Genomic DNA, 22455 nt, shown 5'->3' with positions numbered 1-22455 from the left:
ATGGATCTCCCCCACCACAGATCAAAAACTGCTCAGCAGTGCCTCAAGGAACACAGTAAAGAACTCAACATATTGAGTTGGTCTCCAAACTCCAATGACATCAATCCGAGCATCTGCTTGATTCCATTCAATTCAATTCAATTTTATTTGCACAGCGCCAAATCACAACAACAGTCACCTCAGGGGGCTTTATATTGTAAGGTAGACCCTACAATTGTAATGCATCCAATATCACACAGAGTCCAAAAGATCCATTGCTAATGTCTCAGTGCCACTATATTTAAATTTATATATATATGATCGTGGTTTTTAGACATTATTTTTAGCCATTTTCAGCCATGAACTGCAGCCTTGAACTTTTGTCGACATTACCCGACAGAGGTGCGCATGAGAAGGCAAATGTCCAGTACAGGCTTGGACAGTCATCAAAGCTGACAGGACCCTAGTACAAAGCCCACGTGATGCTCCAGTGTGAGAACAGCACAGGTAACAAGGGAATTCACAACCAGCAGTTTGCACATCACGTGTTCTGCCTCCAGCACGCAGCTAAACCAAACAGCATTTCAGGTAGTGAGGGTGCAAATGATGGGAATTGTCGCTGTATGCTACATGTGAAAACACCTCTGGACAAACTGATTCTTCTGATGTTCTCCTGAGCTCATGCATGAAGAAGGCTTTTACCTTTCTGCTGTTTGGAGTTCAGCACAGCAGCAGCAGTCCTTTCTGCTCATGAGTTTGATGTGAGCTGTGCAACTGAACCAAATGACATCATTTCCAAATGCTGAGGGAAACTGGTTGATAATTATCTATAACTGCTCCAAAGAGTGACCCCTCACATACGCACTGCTTCTTGACCCATGGCTCATATGAAAATATTATTTAAGCAGCTTTAACTAATCAGCGCTTTGTCTTTAATGATTCACACAAGATTATTTTTAAGGGAGCACATGTGTGTTCCTACCAAAGTGTGGGAACATAAGATGACTAAACTTTCAACATGTCTGGAACAAAAGGTGAAAATGCCACAGTTTTAACACTGGACCAACAATAAATGTGTCATCAAGAATGCACACCTGTAACAGCTTCAAAGCACACAGCTGTGAGATCTGGGAACAATGGACCGAGGGGGAAATTTGACCTCCACTGGTGTGTATCACTCCCTGGAACAGCGGGGCATAAACCATGACATTTCCGTGATTTATTTTAGCTCAGACGCTCGCTGCACCGACTGTGGGTGTAGAATGGAAATGTGCTTTGTTTTCTCCCAAAAGTAGCCTCTCATACGGTACATTTGCATTACCTCGACATAGGGTTATACTGAGTTCATCTCTCTGTTTGCCCTTGTCATGCATCAATTCAGCTCACTATTAATGCTAGTATTCATATGGGTCACACGCATACCACCAACTGATCCTGTCAATACACATCAGGCCACGAATGAGATTAATAGGGTCTACACTTCACTTTCAGACCATAATGAAAAACCATCCACTCAAATGGAGGCAGTGGTGATGACGACAGGCCGCAATGGGCAGGCTCAGGCCACAGGCTAGACCGCACATCAACAGTTTAGTTACTGTATGTGCTCTTTAACATGTAGTTAACGGGCACACAAAGCTTACTGGAGACCTTTTAAAAGGTAATAATAGCTATGAGTAATGTGTAGTAACATGAAGTGAAGCAAAACAAAAACAGGTCCTTAAAGCTTCTCAGTTACTGAGGCTCGAATGATTAAGACTAGAAAAATAACGGTGATGAGTATAGTCAAATGACCTATTATTGGGCTTTTCTTGCTATTCATTACAGTATCTCTAAGGTGCCAGCAGAGGGCTTCACATACCTTATCTTTGAAGGAATAACATTGAAAATCCTAAACTAGTCATAGCATTCAGCTGCAGAAAACAAAGCGAAGCAGCAAATCATGCTAAAAAAAACTGAGCAACTCAGTCAAGCGCAGTCCCATTTTAAAGGTTCACAAGACGAGTGTTCAGAAAGGAAAGAAAGTGATTTAATACAAGAAAAAACAGGTTGCCGCATTTGTGAAGGATAGCAAATGAATCAAAAAGATGGATGGGAGGGTGAAGAAGAAAAAAGAAGAGAAATAATCGACTTCCAGAAGGGGAAACAAGCCAGGAATCAAGCCTTTAGCCCACAATTCCAGAAAACAAGTGCCAAGCAAGGCTTTACTGTCTCCTCCAGAGATCAGCACCTTCCACCTTTCTCCAGCTGGAGATAACTAAAACTAATGTGGCTAATCACAACAAATGAAGAGCAAATACAGTGGTACAAGCATTGGATTCCTTCAGTAATCTTGTGTTTATAGCCAGGGTTCTCGATGTGCAGCCTGAATTGTGCCGATAGAGCACAGAGGGAGACCAGGGGACCTTTGCCATTCGGTTGTATCTCTTGTGTTCTCACCATCATGCCTTACAGACAGTGTCGAGAAATCTCACCATTAAAAATGACAGTTACCAACAAAAATATTCTAAACATAACTACTACAACCACTATTAAAATATGCCTGATGTGTGCATGTGCCAGTTCCTTAAAACCTGGCTTAAAAAATAGGCGGGGGGGGGGACTATAATACGAATTCTCCAAAATACTGCAGTTTGCCTCATTATAGAAAAATACTGGATGAAAAACTGCAGCCCACAGCAGCTCACTGAGATCAATGCTCATTAGATCACAGCACAAAACAACTGTGGGTGTCCTACTGACATTTGCAGCACAGAGAAGACACAAACGCGAGCGACTCGGACCAAAGGACCAAAGGACCTCTCGGTCATGATGAGCAGAAACAACATGCCCGCTCCATCGCGCTTGCAGATTTGAAGCCACGCAGGCATTTAAAGAGAAAGATAAATGAAGCCTACACAGTGATCAGGCGAGATGCAGGAGCCACAGCAAACTCTGCTGAAGCAGAGGCTTGTGAACCATAGTCTGTGTTGCCACCTACAGAGCACCTCCACAAAGCACACAATCTGTCCTCCTAAATCACAGCTGTCTGTTTAACTGGCTGTTTAAGTGACAACAGAGTGTTGGGTAAAGCAACATTACACATAGTTTGGACTCGTGCTGGTAAAGTTTGGATAATGTGATCACAGTGTGCACAGCTTTTTTGTGTGTGAAAAACAACAAAAAAGTAAGTTTGCCTAGTGCACAATGCAAACTTTCACAGGAAGCGGTTGATACGTATGTGTTAACAAAATAAAAGCTGTTTTATTATCACGACAGAACAGGAATAATTTATTTACAGCCTCACATTGACCTTGGGTCACATGCACATACAGACACACACAGTAATACCTTTATCAGGACACTACACTGAGTTACATTTTCATTTCATTGCCTGGAGAGTTACTGACAGCAACCACTGCTTAACACTAATCCTACCCCCTAAACCTGGGTTTAAGTGTGCCAGGTTTGCTATTCCTTATTTCTGCCATATATATACTGGTCCCAGGACTCTGGAACTCTCTCCCTTTGAGCTTGAGATCTGTGGACTCGGTGGTCCATCTTTTTAAACTTTAAACATTTTTGTTTTTATGTTTTAGCTTCTGTGAAGCACTTTGTGATTTTTGTCTTGAAAGGTGCTATACAAATAAATTTTACTTACTTACAACGGTGGATGTTCACATGACGCAAGCACACAGTTTCAAAAAGGAAGGTCAGAGTATGTGCAAGTGATTCCTGAGCCAAAATCTCAGGTTTCAGAGCCCCCCAAAAGCCTAAAAGCAGACATTAAGTCCCCATCCACACATGTTCCCACCTTCTGTTTGTGATGGGGAGCTAATCAGAGGAAAGCTGGTTCAAAGCAGGGATGTTATACTCATTTTACATCATAGGACACATGATGTTGGAGTCTTAGCCAGGCTCCTTCTGTTCCCCATTCCTTATATTTGACATTCCTGGCTTAAAGGGAGGTTGCCCTAAATGCTCCTTGTATCTCTCATGAAATGGACTGAGGGGCCTCACTAGAGTGAAATAAGTATGGATTATTTTAAACCGGAATCAAGAAAAGCCAGACTAGTAGAGCCCAAGAATATGAATGTCGAGCTGTAAATGAGCAACAACAGGACCCCTTTATTGATTTATACTATGGGGAGGTTTGCAGGGAATAGGTTCCATGCAAGTAGTGCTGGCATCCCTCTACATATCAGCTATTTTTCATCCTCTGATTGTCTCACAAGACATACCCTGAAAAATCCGCTTGCTGTGCTGGAATTAGGGCCTGGGACTAACTACGAGGAACACATGAGTGTATAATTTAGGAGTAGGTCTGGAAGTTGAGGCATCCCAGAGCTCATATTTCCCTTCACAACGAAATACCCCATATATATTCATGCAGTGTAACCTTTGGACACCTTGCATTTATCAAAGCACACAGGATCAAAAAACAACAACAAGCCACATTTTTTGTGTCCTTAGCAGGGAGGCAGACCGTCACACACCATGAGTAACACCACACTATCACGCACACTCCGTCACCCACTCTACTTTCTAAGCCAACAGCAATTAGACTCAGCTGATTTTTCCTCCTGTTCATGGTGAACCTGTGCCAAACGCTGCTGCTTCTGCTGCCTCACCCACTTCTGTGAAGCGGCAGCCTCGCAGCTGATTGGAGGGAGGCTGTGACGACAAACCCGGGCCTGCCAGTAACGTTTTACCTGATAGGCACTCACACTGGACCACTCAACCCAGCGCCCTCATCTCCGAGCCGCGTCTGGATCGCTGTATCGAATGCTCACAGCTGATTGGTTCCCGTGCGGAGAGGTGTGTGCGAGCGTGCACGCTGCGCAGGTTTCACTTTTTCTTCAGGTGATGTTTAAAAACTGCAATCGCAGCAAGTGTTGTTAATTAAGTGCACCTTAACGCCACACTACTGCACGTGTAGTCTGGTTCCCATGACAAGACCTTTTTTTCCGCCTGTGCAGAGTACCTCCACGTGAAACATCACCGAGCGACCTGGAGTCGGCTATTTTTTTTTTTTTTTTAATTCTTATTATTTTAAATCACAGGCTGACCTCAGTGTGCTTCTCTTAAAGGTTCATATTTTGTCGGCCAACAGGTGACCTACCGGTCAATAAAAGCGCGTGCTGCCGTGAATCCCGGGCTGTGATACACCTACTGTGGCCTCTAAATTCAGCTGCATCCCATAAATTGTCCAGATTCCCTGTGAATCAGCCCCACATCCCCTTAATGTCCCTAAAAAATAAAACCCACCACCACAACCAGTGCAGAAGTCTGCGCTTTTTTGTGCAGGGAAAGACCAACGCATGCTTCTCCTTACCTCATCGTCCTTCTGAATGAAATCAGTGATGCTCCCTGTGAGCTCAGTCCTTCGTCCTCAAGTTCGGCTCTAATAGAAACGATCCAGGTCCAGCAAAAGCAGCAGATCTGTATGGTTTTGATAGGAAGAAGAAGAAGAAAACAACTGCGAAGCCTGCAGCCGGCTGGACGTGCAGATGCTGAGGGTGGAAAAGGCGAGAGGGTGTGGAAAAATGCTACACGGATGCCCACAGTTTTCGGGTCTGTCTTACAAAAAATAATATTAATAGAAAATAATAATAATTTAAAAAAAGATCTTCCTCCGGTGTGTTTCAGGCGGCTGCTGGTTCGGTCGGGGCCACTTCAGAGGGCAGCACGCCGCTTTCCTAAGGACGAGAAGCCGGGCGGAGTGGCTGACAGCGGCTTTTGAGGTGCCATCTTTTCCTGCCTCCAACCACTGGGAGGCTGGATGGATGGGGAGGCAAAGAGGAGGGGGTACACGGAGAGAGAGAGAGAGAGAGCAGGCTGCTGGAATATTCAAGTGTGGCTGGTTTTGCTGCACGGCAGCGCCCTCATCCCGGCGAGGTTGCAACTGTGCAGCTGATGAGGGCAGGTAGGTAAACTCCCTGTGTTTTTCTGAGCACATAAAGTTGGACCACATGAATTATGCGCAATCCTTTTAGAGAAAAATATATTATCAGAGTCGTTTTATTACGCAGTAGACCTGGAAATAGTTTTTACAGTGATTGGAGAGAAACCCACGATTACCACAAATACTTTAAGCCTTTAAGACCCTAGAGAAATAGGCTAGTATTATATTACTGTATGATGTTGATGACTGTGTGTGTGTGTGTGTGTGTGTGTGTGTGTGTGTGTGCATCTTATTTCAAATTTGTATTTTCTTTCATATCCCATCCTTATCTTTGGCTGATGGGACCAACTCATATTATCACTGCATGTAGAAAAATGGCACTGTAACATCTGTAACATCTGTCTCCTCACATGGAGGACAGACAGACTCGATCAAAGCTCCAGAACTGTGGCTCTGCTTTTCAGGAAAATGGGGTCTTTGGGTTGTATGGTGCGATTTATGTTCACACTGGTATGCTGTTGATTGTACATGAAAGTCAATAAAGGTTTGATCTGGGGGTTTTTTGTTTTTGTTTTCTTTGCTCATAAATCTAATGGGTCTGATGAAAGCTAGTATGAGACAAAACCACTGCCAATTTCTATAATGAATAAAATTCACATTTTATCATATATGTGGGTTTTGTGACAAAATTTTTATTATCAATTAAAACTAGAGTAAAATCTAGGTGTCCAGAAATAACAGTTAAATGTGCTTTATCAAACTGTAACTAAAACTATCAACACCTGGGGGCGCTGTTTCACTGAAGGTGTCCTAAAACCAGTGACTGTGCGGGGTTTTTTCTGGGGGGGTTGTTTGTTTGTTTGTTTTGTTTTTTACTTTATTTTAAGTCCTACCAACTTCCTGCAGAGGCTTTGGATACTTGCCGTTTTTGTTATTTAGTTTTTTTTAATGACTGAATAAAGGTCACATTGACTCCTTACACCACCCTGTGGTACAAATTGGTATTACATGAAAAATACAGACGTTTTAACTTCAACTGAATCTTGGATCTCTTCAACACAATGCGTGCAATATTTTGGACAACTGCTTGACATAAAGTCACTGCAGCCTTTTTCTTCACATTTTCTTGGTAACCTTAATTAACTTTGGAAGGCTCTATAGGAGGGAGTGAATAGCTTTGATTGGTCCGACCGTCCACAACAGTCCCAGTTTCTTATGTGGCCCTCTGAGAAATTTTTCACCTCTGCTCTAAACCATTTTTAAGCACGTGAATTTTTTTTAAAGTGCCCTGAAATGAATTAAAAATAAAAACTACATCCTAGAAAAATTAAACAATCTGAAACTTTTTTTGGGAACTTAAAAGTTAATAAAAATGAGGAAAAAGCCGAAAAAATATTTTATTGTAAAACTTGTCAGCACAGAAAAAATGAGGAGCCTTTGGGGTCATGTGTGTATGTTATGACTGGGACGCCCTGTGAAAATTACAGCCATTCTATATTTTTAAAATATTGTCAATAACAAATACCCCCACACTGAAATAAAAAACAGGGGTGTGTGTGTGTGTGTGGGGGGGGGGGGGGGGGGGGGGGGGACTAGTGCTGTAAGCAGCATAAATTGAACTAAAACATTTTAAAGAATCAAAATAAAACCTGACAAATGTTTCCATCATTTTAAAATCCCAATCAAGCCTTTAGTAGTTCTCCTGTTCAACAGCAGAGGTCCTATTAACTCCCAAAGAGCACGTGGAGGATGCACTTTGAGGTCACAAATTTCCTGCACTGCTTTTCTGTGTTAAATCTTTTTTGGATGCAGATTTTTCTGTTGAAACACTGAAACTATGTCAGATGCTGCACGCATTCTAAATGTGTTGTAACTTACGATGTTAGAAAATGTGATATTTTAAACATTTGAGGCAGTGTCCCAGGCCCCAGAATATGAAGGAGGTCCAGCTAGCATGCTGGGAAATATATTACTTATACATCCTTTCCTTGCTCTCTGTGATTTGTGGATAATGTGTGCAAACCTGTTGATGTCAGCTAATGCAAGAGCTTGGGTTTTTTGGCAAGTGTTTTATGATCAAAAGAGAAAAGACTTCCATGTCTTTGGATTTAGGCAGTGACTTTGCAAAGCGCAAGCCCCAAATGAAGTTCTGATGGGTGAGTACCAAGGTTATTATAGTCAGCTAAAATATTAATATAAGATATTAAAAAACACTTTTGTTGACTAAAATTAAAACTATATATATATATATATATAAATAAAATATATATTTTTAAAAGATACTCGCAGCCCCTCATTCTCCTGTAGATAGATCACTTTTAATATCCCAGGTGATTATTAGAGAAGTTGACCTCTGACCTTAAGCTCAAGGTCACCAGCATTCAACCTCCTCAGTTTTTGTCTTTGCTTGTTTTCGTCTTGTTTTTTTTTAATTAACTTGCTCGACGAGGTTTCGATGCATGTGTTTATTGTGACTTTTCTTCTCTACATCACTGTGAGTTAGCTGATTTCAAAAAGTTCAGTTTTTTAACACCTATAACACCTGTACTTATTTTCCTAAATTGTGCCTCTAACATATGCCCTCCATTCAATATAAGAAAAGAGACTAAAACTGACACAGAAATGAGTAAAAAGTAAACTAAAACTAAACATTTTCAAACCAAAAAACTAACCTAAGAAAAGCAACTGACTTTTGAAACTCTGGAATTAATTGAAACTAAACTGAATTACAAAAACAAAATTCAAAATGAAAGAAGAATATTAAAAAAGAACTAAATAAAAAAAATAAATGGTGAGTAGCCACAGGATAGCAACTACCACAGCTAGCTGCAATCTAATGCTTCCAATACAGACATGTACATTTTGCTTTTGATTTAACCATCAGTCTAGTTATCATTTGGAAGTGAGTGCCATCGAGGGAGGGTGTCCTATCACAGTCATTTATAAATCTTCAGTTCATCCATAAACATAATCTGACAAAATGCAAAATATTTATGGCCAAAAATCACCTTTTGCTTCCATTTCAAGTCTAATACATTTGATTTCTAAATACTAGAAGAAAAATGTGCTCACTCTCTGTATCGAAGGCCTCAAATGCCAAAATGAATTATTAAATACATCATTAAATAATTTATTAAATGTGTCATTAATACATTAAAACTGGAAGTAACTGATTTAATATATAAGTTACTTCAAATTAAAATTCAGTTTATTTATTTAAATACACAAGAAATGTATTGATTTATTTATTTCCAATTTTAACTGATTAATGACACATTTATTTCTTTTTTTTTTTAATGGTACATGTATTTAATTCATTTTGGCACCCGGGCCATCCAAAGCTCATGACCTCTGATCTTGCACATGCAAACATGAAGTGAAAATAACACCACGGGTGGGCAGCATTTCAGCAGAAAGCTTTAGTTTGACTGATCTCGAGGTTAGACTGAAACATTTTGGTTTGTCACTTACTCTAAAAGTTCAATGTGATAAAGTCATGGGAACATTGCAGACGAATCACAGGACACCTGAACAATTTTGACGCACCTGCTCATAGACACATTCACTGCACACCTAGACTTTTCAAGGCTTTGCCAAAGGAAAGTGCGTGTGAATTAAAGAGCCTGTAACCTTCCAGCTCTCTATTACAAGCCTATTTGCTGTCCAGTTACACAGCTTTGGGCCAGTGTTAGTAATAACTGAAGTTTGATTAGTAATTTATTTCAACATGTGAACAATATACGGGTACATTTAGAAAAGAAAATAAGAGAGTTAACAGGAAAGTTAACAGCCCAGCTAATGTTTGGCTGTGTGTGCTTACTCCATGAGGCTCCTCATCCTCAGCTTTCTTCTGAGAAAGGAAAATTCCAAGATCTTTCACAGCTCATATGCGTGGAACAATCAAATCTGTGAAAGCTAATACTGGAGCGTTCAGAGCTCCAGTATTACAGGCTGTGGAAACTGTAGAACCGGAAACTGTTGCTCTTGTAATTCTCTTAAATGTCCACTTGAATGCTAAAAAAAAAGGTCACAGTACGTGATTTTCAACAATTTCCTGCTCATCAAAGTGTTCAGCAGCCATTAGTTCTTTTTAGCTACCTCATAAAAGCCTGTTGCTGTCATCATATTAAAGTGGCCCCATATTTGTTGCTATGTGAGCAGCTGATAGCTGAAGCATAGCTGTAAACCACCTCTTTCTTTTATTATGGTACCAGCCACCACCACATGCACACACTCACACACATTAAACTGAACCACAACAAGTGTTTTCACAGTGTTTGTTTTTATTGTTTCTCCTGATTTAAAATGAGACTTTCTGGGTACACACTGTAAATAATCTAAGGTGGGATCTAAGGTGGGACATCAGCTACGAAACCGAAAACATCACAGCAAACAGACTCGCTGGCACACATTGAGTTACAACAACAACAACAACAAAAAAAAAAACCCAGCCTCTCTCTTACATCGCACACTCGGTGCCCACGCACTCGGCAACTTCTCACGCAGCGTGACAGAGACAAACATTAGCAGTGAACACAGGCCTTCGGTGAAGCGCTGTGCAGGTACCAGCGTGCGACAAATTGAGCTATTGCTATGCTGTGCGGTGTGGCTACGAATGCATCAAAGCTTTCACTCTATCCTCAGAAATAAGTCCCAATTGCTGGATTGCCACAAAACCTGTATTTGTAGGTTTCAAGTGGTTCGTTGAGGCTTTCACATATTTGTTTTTGGGGTTTTAGTACGCTCAGTAGCAGGGATGGAAAAAATAAATTGTCCACACTTTTCCCTATTTGTGCATTAAAAGTGAAGAAGAAGAGTGCAGCTCTTGTCCTCTGTGGTCCACCTGCGTGTCAGTAACAAATCTGAAAGTACTGGCTGGGTGATTTGATGGGGCTCTTGTAGCTCGACGTGTCATGCGGTGCGCTCTGGCCGCTTGAGGTCTTCTGGAGGTTTAAGGTGAAGGATGGGGTTGCTTTCCTCGCCTCTGGCTTGCCGCCCCCCTTCGCCTGAGGGCGATTAGGAGCGGGCGCGGGCCCGCTGTGGGCGGGCACCGCAGAAGCGGACTTGGCAGCTTCAGAAGACCCAGTCTTTCTTGTGAGGGGGCTCAGATAGATCTGCATAGTCACTAAGTGAAGCGGTGAAGTGAGGTGAGGACGGAGAGAGAAGGAGGCAAGAGTGGAGGAGTGACAGGAAAGGAGAGCGACGAAGAGAGCGTGAAGGGCGGATTGTGGGTGTGGATGGGATGAAAGAAAGACAAAAAAAATAAGGGTGGAAGGGGCGAGGGAAGGCACACAAGTCATGGTGAGATGTGGAAATATGAAAAGATGAAGATAAAACAGGAGCTCAAGCACAATTCGCTTCATTATAAATGTAAACAGTGGCCGTTTTGCGTTACTGGGGGTGTCAGACAGGGACGAAGCCTACCTTTGCAGTGTGTCACACGCCTGGTTCCTGCAGCAAAGCAACACACATGCAATTCAGAGTTAAACAACGCCGGGATTCTTTCACAGTCCTGTTCTGAATGCTGCTGGCGGGAACCAGTCAACTTACCTACATTCACTGCAGCCTCTCTGGGTTTGCCGCTGTTATGTTGACGGAGAGAGAGAAAAATGATACAGAGATGCCAGAGGACACGAGTGGGAGAGAGAAACAAAGAGATGCAGGGACAGAAAGAGAAAGTTAGCAGATCTGAAGGGAGATTTCATCCGACTATAAAAGGCTGAAATCTTGACACATCAGTTTCCGGTTGAGTAATTAAAGGTTTCCTGTGCTCGTGCCCCGCGTTTGCTCTTGAAACAGGATGTCTGGGGCGGAGATAATTTTGATTTAAATTTAGAAACAAAATCGGCCGTAAGTCACCTCGAAATCAGCAGAGATCCACACATGATCTGGTTTGTGAGAAGTGTGTACGTGGGCAAAGAAATCTGAAACACGGTTACACAACTCTGCTGTAAATTTGACAGACGCCTAAGTTTGTTGTGTGTGTGTGTGTGTGTGTGTGTGTAAATTTAGAAATTCAATAAAAGCTTCTCACCTGTCCTGAACTTTCTTGCTGCTCGAGGCTGCAGAGGCGGGTCGTGTTCTAGCGGTCTTACACGGACTGTCTTTCACGCTACCAGGTGGGCTCTTCACACCGCTGGAAAGACGAAAAAAGCGAGTGGGGTCAGAAAAAAAGAAGAAGAAGAAATGGACAGCACAGAAGAGAAAGAGGAAAGAGCCAAAAGGTAAGGAGAGATTAATTAGAAAGGTGAAATAAGAGTGGAAAGAAATGAACCAGCTTTAATAAAGATGAGCGCGATGATGAGGGTGATTCTCCGTCTTGCTTTTTCCTCATACTTAGCGGCCGGCTTTAAGTGAATGGAGATTTACCACTCTCTGTGCAATTATATCAGAGTAGCCCAGATGTAGCACCAGCACATTAAGGTGCCACAGAGATATCTTATCATGCTCTCCAACTAATGCTATCTAATAGCAGTATCATTTGAAATGTAATTGAGAGGAAGAGATGTGCAGAAAATGGAGCGGCGCTTTATTGCTTTGAAAAAGAAGAGGCTGGTGTTGGGGATCATTACGGAGCATCCGTGTGCAGTTTCTTAGATACCGGAGGCTGTCTTTCTGATTGCCTTTGCATGTTAAATAATGAGAAGCGAAGCTCTCTAATGAAGACTGAAGCTGCTTGATTAGCACACGCTTGTATACGTTAGACTTCTCTTCGCTCCGAGTGGGTGAGGTGGGGTGAGAAGGCCTGCCGTGTGAGATCATTCCACAGTGAGCAGTAAAGAAATCAATCAGCAAATTTAATGCCTCGTTTAACGGCAGACATTGAAGTCGGCTTGGAAAATACACAACGTGATCTCCTGCACATATTCAAAAAGTGAAAATAATCTCCAGCTCCCTCCCAGAGGACAGGGTACCTTCGGGGTGGTGTTGGGCTGTAGTTCCTGGCTGTGGTGCTGGAGGGCAGCGTGGTGCTCTTCTTCAGAGAAGCTGTGCTGGGGGTCACCATGGGGGCTCTGGAGGGCAGAGCCAGAGACACTGGCCTGGCTGTGGGAGCAAACACACACACGCACATTCTGTGAACTGTGTTTGTTGTGAATGCTCTTTTTGTTGCCTGCACAAACAAAGTCCCTTTTGAGAAAAAGCCATGACTGAATTTTTATTAGCATTTCTGTCGTTAAACACTGAGCACATAACTGGGTTTGCACGACTCTGGGATTCAGCAAAACAAAAATGATTTGATTGAGCTTCTCAAACATGATACTTTACTCTGCTTTGTGAGATTTATCTCTAAAATTTGAGCACACGTGCTTGGATTTGATAAACTGTGATATTCAATTTACTCTGTGACTACATATAGACCTAATCAACAAAACAAAACGCCTCTCTTTAAAACATCTTTTTTTTCTCCATTATGCGCATTTTTAATAATATAGTCCCATTCTAGCAAATGCACCTGAGGAAGAATGACTGAATCAAGCACATCATGTACAATCTATAAAAAAGTCGATGTCTTCTCGTGTACAACAGGCTGAGGGATTAAAGCACTTTATGTATCGACACACCTGAAATCCTTCCACTGGGTTATGGATATGACAGTAGATCTTTGCTCACCTTTGGCCCCCGGTGCTCTCCTGCCAGCAGCAGCAGAAGCAGCTGCTTGGTGCTCCTCAGAAATGTTGAGTCTCTTCAGGACGTCAGCCAGAGCCATCTTCAGAAGCTGGATTTCATCTTCTTGCATCTGCATCCTCTGCTCGAGATACGTCAGCCGATCGGCCACATCCAGGCCGCTGGCCGAGCTGCGGTCGTCTGCAGATATGAGGACAGATAGCATGACATGTTTTGCATTATCATTAGAAAAAAAAAGGCACAAAAGTCTAGGTCTTCCTTTAAACAACTGCCAGCCTGAAATAGATGCAAGCAGCTGACTTGACATCAAGATCTATAGAAGGTGTAATCAGAGAGTGGGGCGAGCTCTTTAGCGTTCCCTTTTTCATGGCTGCACTGTAGAAATCTAATGAGGTCATCACACAGCTGGACACAGATCATCCCTGCAGACACCATGCAGCAGCGTGTAAACAATGGCGTCAAAGCACACATCCAAAACACCTCTGCCACCATCATTTCTCTTCAAGTGATTTCTGCTTCATCTTTAACTGCAGGCAATCTGTAATCCAACACAGTCACAATGGGTCAAAGGTGGCTACCATGGGAGATGCTGGAAGCTGAGGAGCAGTCACGGTGCTTCTGCAGGCCAGAAGGGCCTTCCTCCACCCCTCCAGACTTCTTCCTCCTCTTCCTCTCCTCTCGCGAGCATACTTTTTCAGTCCTTGTTGCTCCTCTTGCTCCCATCAGACGGGCCTGCTCTCCCTCCATCTAATTTTGATCCGCTGGCGTTGACGTCCACTAAGATTTCATCTCTTTTGCTCCACTTATGTCGCACACAGACACACACACAAGATCAGCCTTTCTGGTATTTTAGCCGCCTTTTGTTTTTTTAGAGCATCCAAATGGTATTACAGCATCTGCAGCAGGAGATGAGGGTCTTGGTGTTTAGATCCTCTCACGTTTCCTTGGTGGTCGCCGGGTACAATCTGTGATGTGCAGTTGTGTATGACAGAGCTTAAAGCCCTTTGCTCAGGATGAGAGTGTATGAAGGTGGGGGCGGGGCTGATAATGCTTAAAAACTCTGCAGTAGTCCAATCCAGCCTAAATTGTGTGTACGTGTAAGTGTATTTGCATGTGTGTATATGTGTGTGTGCGTGTGTGCAGACTACAAAGTTAATCCCACAGCCTGAGCCTCTTTGACCCCGCCCCCACACGTAAGCCCCCTGTCACTAACAGCGCTGGAGACACAGAGGAAGCAGCAGAGATAAACCTGAGACACTGCTTGTTCTTGTGCCGTGAAGCTGTAAACATCTTGCACATCCACAGAGTTACAGTTTACAGTGGATGTCACTCTGAGTAACGGGGAGGATGAGGCAGAGACAAATAAAAACTAATGCATCCTTGTGGTTGCACAGGATTTAAGAAGAAAAAAAACCCCCAGTGAAACAGGAGTCAGCTGAACGGCATCATTTCCCAGTCGTGCTCAGCCAGAATATACAAGAAGGAGCAGGGATCAGTTGCATAATCTGCTTCCTTAAGTCAACAAAAACTCTGATTCCCAACCAGGGGTGCTTTTACCCGAGGGGGTACTTATCCAGTTTGCCAGGGGCTGTGAGGATAAATCGTGAAGAAGCTCAACTAATTTGATTAAGTAAGCATTTTGGTTTGATTAAAAAGTACATCAGCATAATGAGTTAGCTGTCCAAACCATAATACCACTGTTGCATGAAAACTTGTTAGCCAAAGTAGTTTTTTTTTGTAACAATTTTTGCACCTTGTACCTTTATTGTGATAAAAGAGTGGAGACAAGAAAGCTGAGAGATAGCTCAGCTAAGGGGAAAAGACACACAGTAAACCACAGCCTCGGCTCTAAACTTACAGCATATGGGTTGCTTGCTAGATCCATTTAGCTAAACAGGCTCTCGGGCTTAATTAATTAAACTGAATATACTAATAATGGTAAAAGGTAAAAGTAATAGATACAGGTATAAATATAAATAGTAATAGAAATAGAAAAGTAACAAAAAATGGTTAAGTGACTAAAAGTGCAAAAAATGCATAAATATCTGGAATTTTAACCAAACTACAATATAAAATAGCTAAAGGTGAGCCAAGAAAAGCTTAAAAAGGCTAAAAGTATAAAATAGCTAAAGAGTAGCTAAGAATAGTTTTTTAAAAAAAGGGTTAAAAGTATAAAATTACTAAAGAATAGCTTAAAAGGGGGCGAGAGTATAACAAACAGTAGTTAAGAATACCTCAAACGAATGGACAAAAGGCAGAAAAACGAAAGTAATGCTACAACGTTTTAAAAAGTTAGCGATAAGAACTGGTGGATAAAAAGGTAACAAGTAACACATAAACAAATAGCTTAGGGCTAAATGTTGTACTCATGAATGTAAAAGCTGCCATTTGTATATAAAATATGGATAATAACCACTGTGATGTCTCCTACTTTTTTTTGATGACTCAAGTTGGACTTTTTGACCATCACCATAATCTTGATCTTTTAAAACCATGTGTGAAGAGCCAAAAGGGAATGTAAACAGTAACCCGAGAACACTGATATCATTGTGACTTGTCAGTCACTGGCAGCGGCGTTCAAGACAAGCAAGGTAACATTGCTCAGCTTATGAAATATAAAAATAAACATAAATTAAAGTATAATGATCTCTCTCTTTTAGTGTCAGACTGAGTTGTCATAAAGCTTCATATAGAAACACAGCTAGGATTAGCAAGTAAATGAGCTTCAGTGATTTAGCATCGTACTAGATGAGTTCCCTCTTGCCAACCACCCATGGTCAACATGTGTGATGTAGAAGATTGAGTTTGAAAAAGCTGTTAATAACTCATTCAATGCACTGAAGAAAAGCGCTGACAATGATGGAGAGAGGACAGCAGCTGTGACCATGTCCGATCGAATAAAACAGCCAAGTTAAGCAGGTGCAGACTCACAGCACTTTCAGATTAGCATTTATGAGAATATCTCAGTCTACCATGTTTAATCAGCTGTTTTGCCAACACTCCACCTTGATTTTGCATTTGAATCCCTCCCTGTGGGTATTGACAGTTAACCATTAACCAACACACTGCTCAAGCCTTTTAATTCAGCTGATTTTTCTTCATTATTTTATTTTTAAATACTTTCTGAAAAATCAAGATATAGGTCTGTTTTTCTGAGCTCGTGAACAATTGATTTTTTTTTTCATAGATATGTGGCACTCACAGGACAGCGATTTAAAGAATATGATGCTGAACATAAAGTTTTAAAATGAGCCCAGTCTTAAACACAGCAGTAATATTACACTATTTCATACTGATGGGGGATTTTACTTTTAATATTTTACAATTTTCCAGATTCAGTAAGAGGACTAAATGTTACAATCCCTGATAATGCATTGCTTTAAATGAATACACTCATGCCAAACAGACGAATCAGATGGAAACAATAACAATAATAATAATAATAATCTCAACTGCATTGACCACTATTATATAATATGCAGTTTAAACTCCAATCAAGTGGACAGGTTTGGAACTTACACTGTTGTTTGAATGCTTTCAATGTTTTCAGAATGTAGCGTCTGTGAAGTGCATAAAGTGCACGTTCAAACTATTTTTAACTCTCACTTGTTGCCGTAGTTCCTTTGAGAATCGAGTCTAAGCGATGACCTGTCCAGGATGACGATTTTCAGTGTAATTATTCAGGCAGTAATCCGCCTCACATGGAGAGTTGTGATTTTTGTGTAGGCATGTGATCTTCTGTTTCTCCTCCTGTCCTGACCATGACATCATCCTCGTGCTACCTCCACGCAGCCCATATGGGACTGAGATTAGAATAGCACATAATCCCAGTGCTGTAAAATGGAATTAGCAGCCCAGAGCTCAGTCTCTGTACTAACTCGGCCCCACAAAGAACAGGCAGGCACCCTCAGCGCTGCTCGCGCAAATGTAAACACACATGCAGCCCTGTGCATTAAGTATATCTGCTGTTTCTCAAACACAGTCACGCGCACGCACTGCCAAGTTATCGCAGTGAAGGCTTCCAGACTTCACACACTTATATACATTTGAGCAAAATGAAAATACGTTGAGCTATAACTTCAGCACGGAGAGCCAACGGAGCATTTTAATCTCGGTTTGCAGCTGGCGCCTCTTGAATGGAGGAACGGCATCTGTCTGCTCGTATCAGCAGTCAGCAGCCTGACACACACACAGGCCACGTGTGCGCACGCAGTCCTTCACATGTTAGTCCACTGATGCTAATATCCCAGCAGGGACCGGGCATTTCCCCAAATCTTCTCAGATAAGACACATCCCACAACACCCACAGCTTGACTATGACTATGTCACATGTGAGAAGTAAGAGAGATGTTTAGGATTAGTGTTTGACTTTATCTTGTTTATACAACCAATAGGGTCCAGCAACAGCAATCTAGCAGCCTGGGAAGATCTTTTTTTATTTGTTTGGTTGTTTTTCTAGCCAGTGTATTTATGAGAATGTGAAAGAACCAGAACAAAAACAAAATGTGTCATTAAAAGCAATCGTAACAACAATAATTTATGCCTGAAAAGAGAGATCAGGTTCTTAAAAAGTTCTGTCAGACACACCTGTTGAGTCACATTCTTCTTCAAACAAAGTTTCCAGCTCAGATTTGTTTTATTATTAGTTTTTTTCTCGACACAAATAACAAACTGATTTGAACAAATCTGTCATACTGGAAATCATGCATGCATGAGTTCTCCTTTTCTTCATTGTAAGAGTTATTCATAAGCCACACAGACCCTTTACCTTAGGTCCACCTGCGAAATTCTGTGCAATGCAATACAACAGTTGTGCATGAGCGCTGCATTTTGTCAGTTTTTTTAACGTCAAAAAGCTCACTGTTCTTATATCTTTAATGTTGGTTTAGCTTTGAGTTTTTAAGGAGTAAAATGTTAAAACGTCAAACTTGTCTCAGAGGAGATTTCACAGCTGTAACTAATAAAGTGGCCTGTGTCGTGAGAACTGTGTGTATTGCATTACGTGTTGCATCCAACACACATCTCTGCCACTGTGTATGAGGAATGGACAGCAATAATAGCACACGTAATTGTTCTTTCACATACTTTTATACATCTAGGGTTACAAACTATCGTCACCTCCACGCTCTTAGTTATAGAACATTATAGATAGATAGTATTGTTTCTATTTTCAATCTTTTAATTTTCTGTAGCTATCACATAAAAGTCTTTATGGTGACTTTTTATGATCATGACCGCTGTGACGAGAGAGACCAATCACACTACATGTTTAAAGGCTCCAGCTCATTTACTTTGGGCTTAGCGTCCTCCTCCATGCATCTGTGTGCAAGCAGATGTCAGACCAAAACTAACTGCATGGAAGTGATGTACGTGAGAGAACAAGCTGCTGTGGCTGTATACCTGTCATGAAGTCAGTGTCTGGTGCCAGCAGGGAGTCGCTGTGGTAGCTCTCCTTCAATGAGGGCCTCCTCAGGAGGCCGTGGGCTGTCTCCTCCATGCCTAGACCGTGATCCAGCAGCTCCTCCATGTGAGTGTCTCCCTCCGCTGTGCCCTCTGCCATAGCCCAGACAAACTGTGCAAGCAGGATCCCACCTTACTCTTACTTACTCTCCAAAGCTTTGCTGCTGAGCTAATTCACCTTTCCTAACAAACCAGTGGACACCACCTAATGCTTTCCCTCCCTCCCTCTCGCCTGCTGTCCTGTAAGAAATAAGTGGAGCGTGCTGGTAGAGGGTGATGTCACTCATAGGACAGATTAAGGACCCGGTAAGCCATCTGAAGCTCAAGAGAGGACAAGGCTGTGAGAGTAGCGCTCTCTCTCTCTCTCTCTCTCTCTCTCTCTCTCTCTCTCTCTCTCTCTCTCTCTCTCTCTCTCTCGACAGGAGCCAAGGAGGCCTCAGTTAGGGAGAACACTTTGATGCTAAATAAACCTTCTTGGAAGATAAATAGCTCAGCTCCTGTCTGCAAACATCCACCTACTGCTTTAAGCAGAAGGAGAAGATGAGTAACAATTACTGACCTGTATGCAAAGGATAAACACTGCCAACAAAAAAAAAGAAAGAAAAGAAAACAAACAGCAGGGTGGGACCATGCAATTTGCAGTTGCATGCAAAGTTGCAGACACGCACACAATTGCACTCCCCAAAACAGCTTACATCAGGATACCATCCGGCGTGGCCGGCCCTGGTGTACTGTAAGGATGATGAGATTCAGAGATTAGGCAGCAGAACTTGATTAATTACAGTCATCAGGAGGACAATAAGCCGGACGTGGTAATTAGACCAACAGAGAAAGAAAGAAGAGCAGATGAAAAGCTAGTTAGGCAATTGTGTCGGGGTCTCCCCCGGTGTAAGCTGGCTTTTTGTCTATTTTGCATTTGCTGGATTGATTCTTTCTCTAGCAGATGCTTCCATTTGCTGATCTGTCAAAGCAGCTTTCTGGCTTCATACATAAAGGACAACCTTGAGTCTGCAGAATGTTTTATTTTTAATATTCGGTTATCTAATGTCTTAAGTTAATTCTTAATGTCATTTTTTGTTCCCTGTGCTTGCTGCTGTTGAAATAATTGAAATGAAAATCATGAAACGGTTTGACTGTGATCAAGCATAAATGGGGAATGCAGTATGTGAATGTTAACACATGGAAAAATATTTTGCTTCTTGCCCGTCAGACTTGCTGCCATGGTGAGGTGCATCTCTGGTGGATCAATGCTGTTGTAGCTGAACTATACACGTACATAGGAAATCAAAAAATATTTGTATTGCAAAAATAATTTCTCTACATATTCTATCACATCACATTATTGGCTTATTTTTACCGATGTATTATGTGATTCACCAGTATTTTAATATTGTACCTGCTTGATTAATCATTAAGTACATGTTTTGTACTTCAGTACAGTATTCGAGAGGCTAGTTTTATGTATAAATGTATTAAACAAAGAAATAGAGAGGACAACAGGCTGTGACTTCATGTTTCTGTGTATGAATTAACTTGTGCTTCAATTATCATAACTCTGAGACTGTTATGAAGGATGGGAGCTTTCTAATGATGACAAAACCATTACAGAAAACAAAGGGAAAAAGTAAATAAAACATAAGAGACAAAGAAACTCACATTTCAAGTATTATTCAAAAGTATAAATAAAGTTTGGTGTTACTTTTGATTATAATTACTATTATCAATTAAATGGATTTCTGTAGTTTATCTGTATATAAAACCTATAAATATATTTCGGTATGTGACATACCCATGCATGTTTTTCTATCTGAATATTGTAAATTCATTTCAATTGACCAGTGATCACCTGCTACATTATCAGTAGGGTTCTGGTGAAGATTTACATTCCCCCGCTTCTTTGCAATAATGCTACAATTTCCCATTGGGATCAAAACAATATTTTGTACAGACCAGTGATGCAAAACTGTATATATTCTAATTAACTAATGTATACTAACCTCTGGCTCTCTTCCACAGCATGTCTTGTATCCTGTCTTCCTTCTCTCACCCCAACCAGTCGCAGCAGATGGCCCCGCCCCTCCCTGAGCCTGGTTCTGTCAGAGGTTTCTTCCTGTTAAAAGGGAGTTTTTCCTTCCCACTGTCGCGAAAGTGCTTGCTCATAGGGGGTCATATGATTGTTGGGTTTTTCTTTGTATGTATTATTGTACGGTCTACCTTACAATATAAAGCGCCTTGAGGCGACTGTTGTTGTCATTTGGAGCTGTATAAATAAAATGAATTGAAATTAATTATATAATAGTATGGAATATGTATTTTTTTTAACTAAAAAATGCAAAAGGTAGCCTTTAAAAGATGTATATGTTTGATAAATAGTGCATCCTGTAAAAAAAAAAAAAAAAAAGTTTCATTACTTAAAATGTTGTAAGCTAATTTTTGATTTGGAAAATGCAGACAGCACCATTTCCTTTTAAACTTGGAAGTGGCCTATCTGACTGCGGATGTGTTTTAGAAATAAAAAAATAAAGAAAAATAAGATTAGCCTACAAGAATTTTTTTTTGTTTTACATTCTTTTGTTTTATTTTTGCATGAAGAAATAAAAACAATGAAATGACCCTGATCCCTCACATTTTTCTTTGTTTAAGATGAAGGCATCGCAATTTCAATACACTGACATCAGTTCCATTTATTCCACCCTAAACTGCTTTCCGCTGCTCCCTTATTCACAAGAGGTCACCATTTATTCCACCCACAGTGAGTTTTTAATATACTCTCTCAGCTCCATTACCACGCAGCCACTAGTCTTTAAGCAGACTGGTGCACTTGAGAGGCCTCTCAGGTCAAAATGTGCTGCTAGTTATGTTATTATGACACACTAATCGTCCTGTGGTCTGGCTGCTGTTATCCCCGCGTAACAGACACTAAGGCCCTGCAGTGTGGTGTGTGTGTGTGTGTGTGTGCTGAACGTTCCTAATGCCCTGAGGCCTGAACGGGGATGAAGGGCAAAGGCAGATAATGACTTTGCTGACAGAGGACATGAAGGGAGGGAAATCGGAGATGTGGAAAAGGGGCAGGGGAAGGTTGAAACCTTTCGCCTGTTGTTTTCAAACTAACAGATGACCACGGACTGTCTAATCAGTGCCCTTAATAATACTTAAATGTAGAGGTCAGAGTAGGATTCGACCCTGTCTGACCTGAACACTGGTGTCACACCACTGACCTCCTGTGGACACTGTTCATCACTACGGCTCATTGGTGGAGGAATTTTGATCAACTCGGTATTGATCGCATACAGTGAACTAATCTCTAACGTCCTCTAAGGTTTGCACACAGGCAAAATTAGATAACCTTGAAGAGAAACACATAATCCTGTAATGGTAGGCATCTAACCCAAATAAACTTTCAAGATGACCTCTACACCTGTCAGGTGACCGCAATTAACCTGCAATTAGTTTACAAATTAAAAGCTCTGAAATAAAAACACAAACACGGAATTTTCACAAAGGAC

The 22455-nt window shown here is 41.4% G+C and overlaps 2 protein-coding genes across 3 annotated transcripts in view; both read right to left on the bottom strand.

The window, feature by feature from the left end:
* Nucleotides 1-5745, bottom strand: part of evlb (Enah/Vasp-like b) — a 49326-nt gene extending 43581 nt beyond the window's left edge. The window contains exon 1 of the mRNA XM_063494805.2: nt 5294-5745. Within this exon, the coding sequence (XP_063350875.1) occupies nt 5294-5298 (5 nt within the window). The 5' untranslated portion in view covers nt 5299-5745. The remainder of the gene's footprint in view (nt 1-5293) is intronic.
* A 4381-nt stretch (nt 5746-10126) lies between these two features.
* LOC134643437 (echinoderm microtubule-associated protein-like 1) lies at nt 10127-19194 on the bottom strand. Of its 2 annotated transcripts, none has more exons than XM_063495798.1 (7): nt 18890-19194; nt 13475-13669; nt 12778-12907; nt 11898-11999; nt 11414-11445; nt 11288-11314; nt 10127-10988 (listed from the first exon to the last, which is right to left on the bottom strand). In XM_063495798.1, the coding sequence occupies exons 1-7, from the start codon at nt 19047-19049 to the stop codon at nt 10714-10716; spliced, it is 921 nt and encodes a 306-aa protein (XP_063351868.1). In that variant the 5' UTR covers nt 19050-19194; the 3' UTR covers nt 10127-10713. The 2 variants fall into 2 exon arrangements, with proteins under 2 accessions (XP_063351868.1, XP_063351867.1); XM_063495797.1 differs by lacking the exon at nt 18890-19194 and adding an exon at nt 14068-14477.
* Between the last annotated feature and the right edge of the window lie 3261 nt (nt 19195-22455).

Source organism: Pelmatolapia mariae, linkage group LG15, assembly GCF_036321145.2.
Source record: "Pelmatolapia mariae isolate MD_Pm_ZW linkage group LG15, Pm_UMD_F_2, whole genome shotgun sequence".
Lineage (NCBI taxonomy): Eukaryota > Metazoa > Chordata > Actinopteri > Cichliformes > Cichlidae > Pelmatolapia > Pelmatolapia mariae.
Note: the sequence above shows the minus strand (reverse complement) of the source record. Positions and strands in the feature narration are given on the sequence as shown.